This window comes from Pongo pygmaeus, chromosome 4 (assembly GCF_028885625.2).
Source record: "Pongo pygmaeus isolate AG05252 chromosome 4, NHGRI_mPonPyg2-v2.0_pri, whole genome shotgun sequence".
NCBI lineage: Eukaryota > Metazoa > Chordata > Mammalia > Primates > Hominidae > Pongo > Pongo pygmaeus.
In genome coordinates this window covers 145,935,385-145,951,517 of record NC_072377.2, presented here as the reverse complement: position 1 = coordinate 145,951,517, position 16,133 = coordinate 145,935,385, and the positions used below count along the sequence as shown (strand labels likewise).

The window sequence follows — 16,133 nt, the reverse complement described above, 5'->3', positions numbered from 1 at the left end:
TATGATTATTCCTACTTTGCTGAAGCTCAAAGAGATTAAATAACTTGCTAAAGGTGACACAGTTAAGAAGTTACCTAATTGCAAAGCTGCTATCCTTCTATGATACATCCGAAAATTCAGAATCCTGGTATCAGGTAATCCCCAGAGTACATTATTTGTTTATCCATTCATTCAACAACTATTTAATAAAGCCTATTCAGCTCAAACTGGAAACATAGTTGATTGAAACCACTGATATTTGAGATATGGTCTAAAGGTCTTGACTATTCATGCTCTAACTCTCAATGATTTGTTCCTAAATCAAGTTAGGTGAGCAGAGGTCAGAATAATTAGACCATGTTAGCTTAGCTTCCCAAATCATTTGTTTTCCTATTATGTCTTTCTTTCTATTTGACTATATATGAGAACTGTCCATGTGATAAACATTTTGGTAGTTCATACAAGATGATGGAGGAGAGAAGTTTCATTGTCCTCTATTTCTCAATATTACTTATAGAACACTGTACCTATTAAATTCTATTTGAAAACTAATGTAAATACAAATTTAGTATTTTTAGATAAATTCAAATACTTTCTTTAAAAAAATCACACAAGTAGAACCACACACTCTATATTTTGCATCCTTTTTTGGTCTCAGAAGCAGCAACTGCCTCATTTTAGAGTCCTTGGATGTCTTTCATTCTCTAAGTGGTTTCCAATCTCTTTTCTGAGTTTTAACTATTGTATCTTTCAAAGTAGATAGGCAGCAAACAAAGAAGAAAGAAAAAATAATTGGGATGTTATGTTTCCCTAAACCTTTACAGAATTCATCAAAAGAAATCAAGCAATGCTTTTCAAAGAGTAATACACTTTAGCATTCAGTATCTGTAAGCACTCTACAATAAGCATAAAGTTCTCAGAAAACACTTAGAATCTGTGCACGTTTCAGAAATTTTCCCATAGTTGTAAAAGTTATGGGGAATTTAATGTAGAAAGCAGGCGATATTACTGCAAATTTGCCCCAGTACTAAAAAAAGTACTCAAAACACATTTTGTTAATTCTGAATATTCCACAAAGTCATCATTAGTATTATTAGTGTAGGAAATGGGCAAAAGAAATGTCTAACTTGGAAACACATACAGATATTGTATTAATGAAATGCATAACAGAAGTGAAAAATAGTCTTTACCATTTTTCGTCATGGCAATACAGTATATTGTATATTTAAGTGATAAAATTTTAAATACAGAAGAAATAAATTCACTATATTTGTAAGTTCATGAATGATTTAAAACTATGAAATGACTTGGGATACTGAGAAAGTATAAATGGACATATCCCTAATGGCCAGAAAGAATTACTGCACTTTGAAAGAAACTAAATTCACTTTATGAATTTGCTAGCAATCTCAAGTATAGTTAAAAGCCACTCTATATACAAAAGTTTATTAAAATTTTATTTATATTTTCCATTGAATTAGATTTCTCCCCCCTAGATAAACAGATCAGTTGTTATCAGATGCTCTACACAAAACTGCTGCATGGTCAATGGGAAAAAAATGAAAGTGGGAAAAGAGCATTATCATTGATAAATTCAGCTAGAAAATGATATAGAGTATTAACAAAGTAATTTTATAAATTGTTAATAACTTATATCTATTATATAAAATATATGTACATAAATAAGGTATGAGGGAAGGTGACTGGATTGTTGTTGGTGTCTGTCACATATATATAAATTTATTGATGTCTGCTTTATAAATTCCAAGTGTACTAAGGGATATATATCTCCAAGCTCAGAAAAAAATATATATATATATATATATTTTTAGAGGTGTAAAGTGGGAAATCAGGGGTCTCACAGCCTTCAGAGCTGACAGCCCCCAACAGAGATTTACCCACATATTTATTAACAGCAAGCCAGTCATTAGCATCGTTTCTATAGATATTAGATTAACTAAAAGTATCCCTTATGGGAAACGACGGGATGGGAGGAAATAAAGGGATGGGTTGGGCTAGTTATCTGCAGCAGCGGCATGTCCTTAAGGCAGAGATCGCTCATGCTATTGTTTGTGGTTTAAGAACACCTTTAAGCGGCTTTCTGCCCTGGGCGGGCCAGGTGTTCCTTGCCCTCATTCCGGTAAACCCACAACCTTCCAGCATGGGCGTTACGGCCATCATGAACATGTCACAGTACTGCAGAGATTTTGTTTATGGCCAGTTTTGGGGCCAGTTTATGGCCAGATTTTGGGGGGCCTATTCCCAACACAAAGAGACAAGCAGCAAGAGGAAGAAATGCAAGATCCTACAGGAAAAACAGAGAATACCTCTAATTTCCACCTCCCCCACAATGCCCAAGTCATCTAGTCCAGAAATCGTACTTTGCTTACACTGACAGAAATAAGTACACTGGAATTACAAATCTTGGATATAATCCCAAGCTTGCTGTAACAGAAAGGACACAGAAATCAGCCTAAAGGGAGTCCCAAAGGCCAATCCTGGGACAATTTCAGCATCAAAATAAATAACTGATATTAACAGATTACGGGCCATTGAATAAAATAGAAAACCATGCTTCCAGAATCATAGAAACAAACATATATAGAGAATATAAAATTCTTCTTCAAGGTAGAAAGCCAATTAACAACTGTAGAAGAAACAATGGAATTATAAAATCTTCATTTGGAAGCGATTATAATAAGTGATTAAAGCAAGTGTCATCAGTGGATGAAACTAGAGGATAAAGTTTTTTTTTGTTTTTTTTTTGAGATGGAGTTTTACTCTTGTTGCCCAGGCTGGAGTGCAATGATACAATCTCAGCTCATTGCAACCTCCACCTCCCAGGTTAAAGCAATTCTCCTGACAGCCTCCCAAGTAGCTGGGATTACAGACATGCACCACCACGCCTGGCTAATTTTGTATTTTTTTTAGTATAGACGGGGTTTATCCATGTTGGTCAGGCTGGTCTCAAACTCCCAACCTCAGGTGATCCACCTGCCTCGGCCTCCCAAAGTGCTGGGATTACAGGCGTGAGCCACCGCGCCCAGCCAGAAAAGAATATCTGATAAGGGCGGGGCACTGTGGTTCACGCCTGTAATCCCAGCACTTTGGGAGGGAGAAGCAGGAGGCTCGCCTGAGCCCAAGTTCCAGATCAGCCTGATCAACATAGTGAGACTCCTGTCTCTACAAGAAAGTAATAAATAGATAGATAGATAGATAGATAGATAGATAGATAGATAGATAGCAGGTGGCTTGCACCTGTAGTCCCTGTTACACCGGAGGCGAAGGTGGGAGAATTGCTTGAGCCTAGGAGTTTGAGGCTGCAGTGAGCTATGATCGTGCCGCTGCATTCCAGCTTGGGCGACAGAGCAATTAAAAAAAAAAAAAAAAGAAAGAAAATTTGATATAAACTCACCTGAATTAACCCATGACTGTCTTTAGAAAATACCGAATCACCTGACAGCAAAAGGGGCTCGCTTTTTTCAAAGCTCTCCTGGCTGACGAGCATGTCTGCATAGTTGGGCTGCGGGAAGATCAGGTGACTCTTCCGCGAGTCCGTGGTGAGGGAAACCTCGTGGGAATAAGTTTGCAGAAAAGCCTGCACCCCGTCCACGCCCACAAAGTGCGACGCCGGCGCTCCTGTCAAGCCGCCTCCTGAAGCCTGCAGCAGGCGTGACTGGTGCCAGCGCCGCAGCCTGAGCGCCAGCAGCACGATGACGAAGGCCAGGAAGACGCAGGAGACCGCGGCCACCGCTACCACCAGGTACAGAGTGAGGTCTGAGGTTTCAGAGTTAGCCAGAGACTCGAGGCTGCCGAGGTCCGCCAGGACTTGGGGGATGCTGTCGGCCACGGCCACGGTGAGCGTGACAGTGGCGGAGAGAGGGGGCTGGCCGTGGTCCTGGACGGCCACTACGAGGCTCTGCTTGAGCGCTTCTCTGTCCAGCAGGGCTCGCGCCGTGCGCACCTCGCCCGTGTGCAGACTCACCGCGAAGAGTCCCGGCTCGCTGGCCTTGAGCAGACGGTAGGACAGCCAGGCGTTCTGGCCCGAGTCTCTGTCCACCGCCACCACCTTGGTCACCAGGTAGCCGGGCTCTGCGGAGCGGGGCGCCAGCTCCACGCCAGTGGAACCGTCTGTGGGGAGGGCGGGGTACAAGATCTCGGGCGCATTGTCGTTCTGGTCCAGCACAAACAGGCTCAACGACACGTTGCTGCCGAGGGGCGGGTGCCCGTTGTCCCGCGCCATCACTTTCACTGGCAAGTCTCGGAACTGCTCGTAGTCGAAGGAGCTCAGCGCATACAGTACCCCAGTGTCGGAGTTGATAGACACGTAGGACGATAGGGGTGCCCCTTGGATGGTGTCCTCAGCCAGGGAATAAGTGATCTGGGCGTTCTCCTCACAGTCGGGGTCGTGGGCGGTCACAGAGACGAGGGAAACTCCTCTGGGATTGTTCTCTGGGATATAAGCGGAATAGGAGGCCTGAGGGAAGACCGGCGGGTTGTCGTTGGTGTCTGCCACGTTCAGCGAGATATGAGTTTCCGTGGATAAGGGCGGGGTTCCCCGGTCAGTGGCGGTCACTGTGATATTGTAGCTAGGAACTTGTTCCCTATCCAAGACTATGTCTGTGACTAAACTATAGTAATTTCCGTAAGATTTTTCTAATTTAAAGGGCAGATTTCCTTGGATGAAACAGATCACTTGTCCGTTTTCCTCAGAATCTTGGTCATTTACATTTAAAAGGGCAATTAATGTCCCTCTGGGAGAGTTTTCGGGAACCGAGCTGGCGAGAGAGGTGAGGACCACTTCTGGGGCATTGTCGTTCACGTCCAGAACAGTGATCAGGACTTTGGCTCGCGCAGAATATCCTGCATTATCCATTGCTTGCACTTCCATCTGGTAGAATCCTGACTCCTCGTGGTCCAACTCCCCTATTGTTGATATTGTCCCTGAATTACAATCTAGTTTGAAAACTTGGGCCGCCTTATCGTCCACATACCGGAAGGAATACCTCACTTCCGCATTGACTCCTTCGTCAGGGTCGGTAGCGTTGACTACAAGCAGCTGCGTGCCCACGGCCAGATTCTCCGGAACGCTCGCGCGGTACTCGGGCTGAGCAAACGCTGGTGCGTTGTCGTTCGCATCCAGAACCATCACGCGGATGCGCGCGGTGCCTGTGCGCACCAGGTCGCCCCCGTCGGAGGCCGTAAGGACCACGTGGTGAGCAGCCTTTTCTTCGCGGTCCAGGGCGCGTTTCAGCACCAATTCGGGGTACTTACTACCGTCGGCTCCATTTTGCACGATCAGGGAGAAGTGAGTATTCGGGCTGAGCTCGTAGCTCTGCAGAGAGTTCTTCCCGATATCCGGATCCCAGGCGTGGGGTAGAGGGAACCGCATCTCAGTGGCTGCGTTTTCACTAATTTTTATTTCTAATTCACTTTCACGAAAGTAAGGCGCATTGTCGTTAATGTCCCTTACTTCTACTTCTACTCCATATATTTTCACTTTATCCTCCACCAGAATGTCTAGATTTAATTGACACTTGATGGCCCCCATACAGAGCTCCTCCCGGTCTATCCTGCCCGCCGTGACCAAGCTGCCGCTGCGCGGGTTCAGGGCGAAAAGCTGCGTCCTACCTCTGGGGATGATGCGGACTCCGCGTTCCGCCAGCTCCCGGGGCTCCAGCCCCAGGTCCCTGGAGATGTCGCCCACCCTAGAGCCTTTCTCCAGCTCTTCCGGAACTGAATAGCGTATCTGGGTGCATCCAGTCTCCCACAGAGTCCCCAGGAGGATTCCCAGCAGGACAAGCCCTTTGCAGTGCCGGTGCGGTCGCGCAAGAATCATTCTCATCTTCCTCCAGAATTATTTTCAATTCTGCCCTTAACCACTGAAGTCAGGAGCAGTTCCTTCGCCCATAGAATGGGACAGTTGGGAAGTCAGAGCTCCTCCGTTGTTTCCTCATAGTCCCAGGGATGGTTGATTCCTAGCTATCTGCTTTGTGCTTCAGGCGCGTGCAAGGCGAGCAGGATCTCCGCTTTTCTCTCCCCCATTGGTGAACAGCGGCGCTCAGAGTCCTAACCAATAACTGCACAATCTTGAACTCCCAGAAAGGAAATTTCGTTTTTATATCTTAAATAGCTCCACCTACTGTTCTTCAAAAGGGGATGGAAATCTACAGTATTCGCTTTAGTAGAAACTTCAGTGAGCTTCTTTTTTATTTATTTATTTTTTACCCAATGAGCTTTTACATGAATTGTAAGTTTCTATAAACAATGATTTTAATCTTATAATGTTAGTGCATATGCTTTGAGATTACTGTTCCCCCAACACACCTATTATGGGGTATGTCTCCCTAGGAGTTTCTCTTTTTGACAAATCATATAATATAATAATTTAAACTTTCTGATTCAGCTATAATTTGGGGAAAACATTTTTAAATAGATTCCTTGAACGATCCTGAATGGAAGGATTACTTTACCAGGTTGTTGACATTTAACGCTTAAAAATCAAATTTTCATGATATTATGGAAACCTAAAAATGATATGTGATTGTATACATTATCAAAATCACACTTAACAAGAACCCAAGTGAAAAAGAAACATTAATATTTTTAGCATAAAGTAGAAGCATTCCAACTTGCATTGACTGGAAATAACGGAAGTACTCCAGAATACTATTAACACATTATATTTCAAAAATATTTATTGTTGAGGAAACTTAGTAAAAGAAAATTGGTAGTCCAAAGAATGTTACAGACTTACCTTTTCCTGGGTAACTGACCTAATTGTAATTACTAACAATTACTGGTAATACTTTCGGAAGCCCATCAAAATATAGGGAAAAAATTCTCCCTAAGAAATAACTGGCTACTGTACTTTCATGAGCGTAAATATTTATACTGTAAAGATAAGATATTTGCTAGGCATAAAATAATATATTTTAAATTGGGAAGAAATATATAGGTAGCTGTGAGAAAAGATCAGACATAAAATTGAGTTTACTTGAATTACAAGAATCACAAGTAAATGTAACTGAATATTACCAAATCATTACCATGTTCTTATTTTTTTAACCTTTTTTCTCTGCCAGGCACAGTGTCAGGCAACTGTAGTCTCAGCTACTCTGGAGATTGAGGTGGGTGGATCGCTGCAGCCCAAGAGTTTGAGTCCAGCCTGGGCAACATAGTGAGACCTTAATCTCAATTTTTTTTTTTTTAAAAAAGCATTTTCTCCATTTTCTCATGAATTTTCTTCAAAATTTATAGTTAATGGATTAAAGATAAAGCCTTATATACTCAAATATTGATGTCCCAAGAAACACCACAGGAAAAAAATTTATTCCTCAATTAAAATATCTCAATGACAGCAGTATCATAATACCCACTTTTCACACGTGTGTGTGTGTGTGTATAAAGAATGTCTCCGGGCAGGGCGCAGTGGCTCACGCCTATAATACCAGCACTTTGGGAGGCCGAGGCGGGAGGATCACGAGGTCAGGAAATCGAGACCATCCTGGCTAACACGGTGAAACCCCGTCTGTACTAAAAATACAAAAAATTAGCTGGGCGTGGTGGCGGGCGCCTGTAGTCCCAGCTACCCGGGAGGCTGAGGCAGGAGAATGGCCAGAACCCGGAAGGCGGAGCTTGCAGTGAGCCGATATCACGCCACTGCACTCCAGCCTGGACCACAGAGCGAGACTCCGTCCAAAAAAAAAAAAAAAGTCTCCTGTAAAAATGGTCAAAATGTTTCAAAAATACATGAAAGCTAATAATGAAGTTACTGGCCCACACAGAAAGGAACAGAAAATATTAAGAGTGGGCAAACAAACCTGAAGCAATAGTAGATATAATATGTTTAAGATTTTCTTGCCAAAATATTGGTTTGAAAATTAAACCACACCCATTTGTAAATGAAAGACATTTATTGGAACTCATGTGAGTAGGAGCAACAGAGTTAGAGCTTATCTTGTTATTCTCTTCAGTGAAGCTTGCTACCAGAGAAACTTCATTAGAAAGATCTTGTGGGGGGACTGTTTCTGGTGTCATGGTGAGAAAATTAAATCTTTTTCTAGAATCCGAGGGAACATAGAGATTGCAGGAATAAAGCAAATTTCCCTCATTGTAGTTGGGAGAAACCCTTGGTCTAGTCTTAGAACACAGACCAGGGTTAAAGCAACCCCAGGCAGAGGGGCTGGAAGAGCATCGCAGGTGCAAGGCGATCGCCAAAATCACTGCGAGGAAGAAGAGCATAGAAATCAAGGCCAAGGCCCCGACCAGGTAAATCTGCAGCTTTGCCTGGGAATCAGAGGGCACAGGACCGTCACTGAAGTCTGGCAGTGCCTCCTGCAGGCTGTCTGCGAAGACTAGGTGAAGCGTAGCGGTGCAGAGCGGCGGCTTTCCTCCGTCACGCACAGCAACCAGCAGGTTGCCCGTGTGCAGCCCCAGGCTGAAAAGCCTGGGCTCAATGGCCTGCAGCACGTGGTAGGACAGCCAAGCGTTGTGTCCCGAATCTGCGTCCACCACCACCACCCTGGTCACCAGGTAGCCGGACTCTGCGGCGCGTGGCACCATATCGAAGAGTGCGGAGGCATCGGGCCCCAGCGCGGGGTACAGCACCTGCGGCACATTGTCATTGAGGTCGCCCACCAACATGCGCAGGCTCACGTTGGCGCTGAGCGCGGGCGAGCCCTGGTCGTGGGTCTGCATCGTGAGCTCAAAGGCGCACAGCTGCTCGTGGTCGAAGGCGGGCTGCGCGACCACCACCCCGCTCTGTGCGCTCACCGACACGTAGGACGACAGTGCCCGCAGCTCCAAGTCACTGGTAACGATGGTATAGGAGACTTGGCCATTCAGCCCTAGGTCCAGGTCAGAGGCGCTGACTTATGCCATGGAGGCTCCGGGAAGGTTGTTTTCGGCCACGTGGACCACGTAGGAGACCTGGTGGAAAACCGGAGCATTGTCGTTGACTTTACCAATGCGTAGGGTGACGCTTGTGCTGGATGAGAGTGGAGGCTTGCCCCTGTCAGTGGCAGTGATGGTGACGTTGTACTCCGGGATCCACTCCCAATCCAGGGTCCCATCTGTTACAAGCTTATAGTAATTATTGGTGGAAGATTAGATACTAAAAGGAACTCTTTCGTTTATGAGGCATGTAACCTCTCCATTTTCTCTCGAATCTTTATCATGTGTTTTGAACAGAGTGATCACCGTCCAGGGTTCTGCATCCTCAGTTACAGAACTGGACACTGAAGTAAAAACCACGTCTGGGGCATTGTCGTTCTCATCTAGGATTTCTAGTATAATTTTACATTCGCTGGTCATGCTTCCACCATCCTTAGCTTCTATGCTCATGGTATAACTGCTACGAATTTCGAAGTCTATTAAGTCTTTGGATTTAATTTCCCCATTTTGATGGTCTAGCACAAACATATTTCCAATATCATCTCGTAGGGATTTGAAAGAGTAGGTGATCTCCGCATTGACACCTTCATCCTGGTCAGTGGCTGTACAGAGGTGCCTGGGGGCACATTCTCTCTAAGGCTGACTTTGTATACATCCTGACTAAAAACTGGGGCATTATTGTTGGCATCAGTGACCTCAATTTGAATTGCAGCAGTGCCATTTAGGACTGGGTCACCCACATCCATTGCTTTCAGGACCAGGAGATGAGAGCTCTGTTGCTCCTGGTCCAGGGGCTTCTGGGGCATTCTTGCCGTTAGTGTTGTCCATCATCAGAGAGAAATGTTCATTAGAACTGAGCTGGTAACTCTGGAGAGAGTGAGGCCCTACCTCTGCATCTATAGCAGATTCCAGGCCAAACCGAATGCATGGAATTGCTAGTTCATTGATTTGTAAAACAATGCTATTTTGGGGAAAATGAGGTGGATTATCATTTATATCTTCTATCATCACATTTATGTGAAAAACATTTAGAGGATTCTCTGCTACAATCTCTAAGGGTATGACACGGAGGATTTTGAGGACAGTGACTCTCAATCTATTTTGTCACTCACAAGTATGTTCCCATTCTCCATGTTCATGGTAAAGTATTGTTTCTCTGCACTAACTCTAAGGTTTCAGGTCAATAAATCCTGAACATGCAGCCCCATGTCCTCAGCAAGGTTCCCCACCATGGAGCCCTGGACCGTTTCTTCTGGAATAGAGTAGCAGATCTTCTCCGAGGGTGCCCCGCAGAACAAAGGCAGCAGGAAAGGGAAGAGTGCTTGCCGCCGCCGGGTCCTGCTTCTCTACTTCACCCTGTTTCCCATCCTTCCCGTGCGTTGCTGCAATCTCCGACGTTAAGAGAAAATGTTTCACAAAGTGCTTTTAAAATATTTACTTCCACACATAGAAAACTCAATGCTCCCAGTTTGAGGGCACCCCAATCCATATGGAATCAGATTTGCAGGAGCAGAAAGCCCAAGTCTTGGCCACTCTCCAACTTGCTTCTGTGACTGAACAGAATATTGTCCTGGTAGATCCCAGGCTCCAGTTCTTGCAGCACATTGGCCAACAGCGGGGCTCTGAGTCTATTTAGAAAACTGCAGCCGGAAGCCTTTGCTAATTCAATGGGATTCAGAATTTACACAGATGTGTTGGACTAATGTATAGGAAACTAGACATTTTGTGAGTTCTGGTAGTGACTATTTTCCAGTGTTTACTACCAAAGAAGATTCCTTAGAGATGGGATCCTACAGAACAGTCATTAACCCAGTAAAGAGAAGTTAAAAGTTTGTTTTTTTCTAAGCAGAAGCAATGCACATGTTGCAAGAACTAGGCAGTCTTCTCTCCTGATGTAGAACGAAAACCATGTGGGAAAACATCCCCATCAAGTGGTATGGAAAAATTTTGACCACTATGAAATGATATGCACTGTTATTTTCAATCTGATGTGCAGATAATTTTCCTCCTAGTTTTATCAGAGAAAACTGGAGGAGCACTGAGAGCTATATAGGGCATATTCAGAATAAAGTTAGCCACACCCTTCTTATCACTTATAAAAGAGGTTTCTGAAAAGGATTATTAAGTGTTTCATGCTTTTATCATAAAGAGAATATAAAGCTATAGCCTAGTAGGTTGCCATAGGAATTAATAACATGAAATGTGATGGTGTTTTATTTTTATCCTCTGTTTAATGGGACTATATGTTATACATTAACAGAACTTTATCACTACCTCCAAATCAACATAACCCTCTTAATATCACATTTCAAAGCCAACCCTTCCTTTTTGTTCTCCAAGATCTTGGGAAGTTAGTATAGATGAGGTTTTATAATATGGAACAATCTCCTTTTCCCAGCCAAATACCTCATAACCTTTTTATTTAACTAATTCCAGTTAAAGTACAATGCCTTACATCATTTTTCTCAGTTTGGAATTCCACAAGTATAAATCCTATCCCTAGATGCTCAAAATACCCGAACATTTTTCTTGACTTCAAGAAAAATGTAGGCATCTGTTGGAAGACTTGCCTTTCCTACAGTTGAAATTATTTTTGTCTGAGCCCTAGATAGTCAGTTTACAACTAATGACATAAGGTAAATTCCTAAATGAGAAAACTAAACTTGAAAGGGAACATAAATATGCAAGTAATTTGGGGCAAATACCTAGAAGTGATGTGAGAGTGTTGACTGAATTGATTATGGAAATGATTCCTGTGATCAAAAACCCTAGATAAGTCTCCTGTCCTCATTTGGCTTTCCTAGGCATTGCTTCAGATAACATGTATGTCAGGCAACTATCAAGCTTCAATAACAAGTTGGTCTGAATAAAAGAACTGAATGTACTATTTGCCATAAGAATGACCTTATAAAGAAAGAAAGAAGGAATCTATGACTCCCAAGTACACTGAAAATGAACAAAAAAATAGCCAGAAGGATACTAGCTAAATCAGTTTAATTAAAGTCCAAATACCTTCAATCTATTTATATATTCACAAACTACTCTATTTGAATAAATCTGTAGACATCTTTAGCACATTTGAAAATAGGTTTTTGAGAAGCACTGAATCAAAATCAAGTTATTTCTATATATCGATTTACTACATTAAAAAACCTTCCATACATACAAACACAGACACCAAAGTAAAAGAATAAAGGGAAATAATACCAGTTCAATAGTTCAATTATTTCCTCATAACAGTAAATGTAACTTCACCATAGTAATGGAAAAGACATCTAGAGCTTAAGAAAAAATGTGATCTAAATTTTGTCTCCCAAGGAAATCCAGTAGTTAAAAGCCAGTCAATATGTCTGTGTTGATAGGATGAAGAAATGAGACAAAGTTGAAATAGTCAACAGGATCTAAGCATATTACCAGCCACCAAGAATCAAACTAAAATTGCTCAGAGAAAAGCTTACATGTATAAGTGTGTGTGCATGTGTATAGATAGATAGATGAGAAAGAGAGCTAGAGGGAGCATGCTATTAAATCAACAGGATCAAAATTTGAACATTAGCAGTAATAGCAAATAATGGTGGAATATAACTACAAATCAGTGAAGGCACAGCAAAATTGAAATGGAAATAAAAAGTGTCTGTGAATCATTAATTTGTATCTATATATAATAAATTGAGAGCCTCATACACTGATAATAGAAAAATAATACTAAAATTCAACTTACTCCAAACCAAGCCAGCATAGTTGAATGGCCCCGTTGAAATCAAAAGAAAATATGCCAGGACTGAAAAATGACTTTCACAAAAACGTTCTGAAAGATTATGGTAATCTCATGAAAGGCAAAGTAAAACTCACATGTATTGCTCTAAATATATATGAACTAAATATATGCCGCCGCCCCCCAAACAGTTTTCATAACAGGCTCAAAAAACATCTCCTTAAAAGACTTGTGCCAAGACACCAACAATTAGGAGGCAGAGAAATAAATCTCACCTGATTGCTTGTCGGGTCACATTTGCCTAAAATGATAGCCGAGTCTTCAGCTATCAAGAGTGGCTCGCTTTTCTCACAGCTCTCCTGGCTGATGAGCGTGTCCCCATAGTTGGGCTGGGGGAAAATCAGGTGACTCTTCTGCGAGTCCGCAATGAGAGAGACCTCGTGGGAATAGGTCTGCAGGAAAGCCTGTACCCCGTCCACGCCTACAAAGTGTGAGGTGGGCATACCTGCCAACCCGCCTTCAGAAGCCTGCAGCAGGCGTGACTTATGCCAGCGCCACAGCCTGAGTGCCAGCAGCACGATGACAAAGACCAGGAAGATGCAGGAGACCGCGGCCACAGCCACCACCAAGTACAGCGTGAGGTCTGACGTTTCAGAGTTAGCCAGAGACTCGAGGCTGCCGAGGTCCGCCAGGACTTCGGGGATGCTGTCGGCCACAGCCACGGTGAGCGTGACGGTGGCCGAGAGAGGGGGCTGGCCGTGGTCCTGGACGGCCACCACGAGGCTCTGCTTGAGTGTGTCTCTGTCCAGCAGTGCCCGCGCTGTGCGCACCTCGCCCGTGTGCTCCCCCACCGCGAAGAGTCCCGGCTCGCTGGCCTTAAGCAGGCGGTAGGACAGCCAGGCGTTCTGGCCTGAATCTTTGTCCACTGCAACCACCTTGGTCACCAGGTAGCCAGGTTCTGCAGAGCGGGGTGCCAGCTCCACGCCAGTGGAGCCGTCTGTGGGGAGGGCAGGGTACAGGATCTCGGGCGCATTGTCGTTCTGATCCAGCACGAACAGGCTCAGCGACACGTTGCTGCTGAGGGGCGGGTCCCCGCTGTCACGTGCTATCACTCTCAGTTGTAAGTCTCGAAACTGCTCATAGTCGAAGGATTGTAGGGCATAGAGAACACCAGTGTTGGAGTTAATAGAGACATAGGAGGACAGAGGCACCCCCTGGACAGTGTCATCCTTCAGAGAGTAAGTGACCAGGGCATTCTGTTTGCTGTCCGGGTCGAGGGCGGTCACTGAGAAGATGGAGGCACCCCTGGGGTTGTTTTCAGGAATGTAGGCAGAGTAAGAGGAGTGAGGAAAAACGGGAGGGTTATCGTTGTCATCTGCCACATTCAGCCAGATATGAGTTTCTGCAGACAAAGGCGGGCTTCCCTGGTCTGTGGCTATCAATGTTATATTGTAGCTCTGGACCAACTCCCTGTCCAGCACTCTGCTTGTTATCAATTTGTAATAATTTCCATAAGTCTTTTCTAATTTAAAAGGCAGGTGGTTAGGAATAAAACAGGAGACTTGACCATTTTCTCCAGAATCTTGATCTTGCACATTTAGAAGAGCAATGACTGTACCTGGAGGAGAGTTTTCCAGAATTGAATTAATAGAAGAGGTGATAGTTATTTCTGGAGCGTTATCATTCACATCCACAACAGTGATCAACATCGTCGCGGTGGTAAAGAGACCTCCACCATCTTGGCCTTGAATTTCCATCTCATAGAATCTATATTTTTCAAAATCCAGAGACCCCCGTACTTGAACTTCTCCAGTTTGTGAATCCAATTGGAATATTTCAGAAGCCTTGCTTTCCATGCTCCGAAATGAATACATTACTTCCCCGTTGATTCCCTCGTCTGGATCCGTTGCATTAACCATCAGCACCTGAGTTCCGGAGCTGATGTTTTCTGGAACACTCACGCGATATACGGACTGTGTAAACATTGGGATGTGATCATTTACATCGAGGACCACCACACGAATGGGAACTGCGCCCTTTCGGATGGGATCGCCTCCATCTAAAGCTGTGAGGAGGAGCAGGTGAGCAGCCTCTTTCTCTCGGTCCAGGCTTCCCTCCAGTACTAGCTCTGGATTCTTGGCCCCATCCGTTCTGCCCCGCAGTTGCAAGGAAAAGTAATTATTAGGGCTGAGCTGGTAGCTCTGGAGGGAGTTCACGCCCACATCTGGATCTCTAGCATTAGGAAGAGCAAATCGCGCCCCAGGAATTGCGTGCTCACTGACTTTTATCTCCACTTCTTCTTCCTGGAAGCTGGGAGCGTTATCATTAATATCTATTATTTCCACCTCCACTCCGTAAATCTTCAAGGTGTCTTCCACGAGAAGTTCCATATTTAAAAAACAGGAGGACACCGTCTCACAGAGCTCCTCCCGGTCTATCCTGCCTGCCGTGATCAAGCTGCCGCTTCGCGGATTCACAGCGAAAAGCTGTGTCTTCCCTCTGGAGACGATGCGGACTCCGCGCTTCGCCAGCTCCCGGGGCTCCAGCCCCAGGTCCTTGGAGATATTGCCCACGAAGAAGCCTTTTTCGGTCTCTTCTGGCACCGAATATCGGATCTGCCTGGCCCTGAACCCCCGCAGCGTCCCCAGGAAAATGCACAGCAGCACCAGCCGACTGCGGTCCAGGCGCTGTAGCCGATTCGCCATCGCAGGCTCTAAGCCGATATTCCGCGGTTTCTTGAGCTGGTTGGTTGTGAATCGGCTTATGTATCTATGAAGTCCTAGGCCGACTGCATCCAAAATATATCAGAAAGCGAAGGAAAATACTTCTAAGTCTCCAGTGTCAGGATCTGTGAGTATCCATCTCATTCCGCTTTGTGTGGTAGAGGCGGGGGAGGGAGGGACTCAATGGCGCGCAGCTTCCCATTCCCTGATTGGTGAACAGCGGCGCCTAGAGCCCATTCTTATTATTGCAACGACTAAGAAATTCCGGAAGAAATGATTACGCTCACCTCTTTGTGAATCACACGTTATTTGTAGAGCTTAAAAACGATGATACACAATACTTATATTATGTGATGTTAAAACTTTACCAAGAACACCCACGAAAGGAGTAATTATTAAAAGGGCTTGCTTAATTTTTAAAAAGTTTTCAAAATATTACTGGAGCTGAAAACTTGTAGGTTATAGTTGGTTCCAGTTGATTTTAACTGACTGAAAGGAACGACATTTCTGGAAGTGGAAATAATACGGTCCCGATAAAATCATCAGGTAGGATGCCTAACTATAATTCTTACAAGTGTTCCTTTATTGAGTAAATGAAGATGAAATACTTGAGAAAAATTGAGTAGCATCAGGGTTTCAATTAAAATACCATGCCATAAAAATATACCAGTATTTTATATTTTTAACGGAAAGGTATTTTCATAAAAATGTCACCGCAGATTACCCATGTAGTTTGCTTTAAAATGTCTTTGAATAGTAGGAAGACTGAGGCATTTAATTTAAACTTTTGTTTTAATAATGATAACCATAAAATTGACCTA

At 44.0% G+C, this 16,133-nt stretch overlaps 3 protein-coding genes across 3 annotated transcripts in view; all 3 read right to left on the bottom strand.

The window, feature by feature from the left end:
- Nucleotides 1–16,133, bottom strand: part of LOC129036253 (protocadherin gamma-A3) — a 173,655-nt gene that overhangs the window by 76,224 nt on the left and 81,298 nt on the right. The window lies entirely within an intron of this gene.
- Nucleotides 1,921–8,376, bottom strand: PCDHGA12 (protocadherin gamma subfamily A, 12). The gene is made up of 2 exons (XM_063665568.1): nt 3,086–8,376; nt 1,921–2,994 (listed from the first exon to the last, which is right to left on the bottom strand). Exon 1 carries the CDS (start codon nt 5,822–5,824, stop codon nt 3,140–3,142), a length of 2,685 nt encoding a protein of 894 aa, XP_063521638.1. The 5' UTR covers nt 5,825–8,376; the 3' UTR covers nt 1,921–2,994; nt 3,086–3,139.
- On the bottom strand, nt 7,209–16,115 carry PCDHGA11 (protocadherin gamma subfamily A, 11). The gene has a single exon (XM_054489313.2). The coding sequence runs from the start codon at nt 15,292–15,294 to the stop codon at nt 12,784–12,786; it is 2,511 nt and encodes an 836-aa protein (XP_054345288.1). The 5' UTR covers nt 15,295–16,115; the 3' UTR covers nt 7,209–12,783.

Bases quoted from the DNA above. Each gene is read 5' to 3' on its own strand.
- PCDHGA11 (XM_054489313.2), bottom strand. From the start codon at position 15,294: ATGGCGAATCGGCTACAGCGCCTGGACCGCAGTCGGCTGGTGCTGCTG.
- PCDHGA12 (XM_063665568.1), bottom strand. From the start codon at position 5,824: ATGAGAATGATTCTTGCGCGACCGCACCGGCACTGCAAAGGGCTTGTC.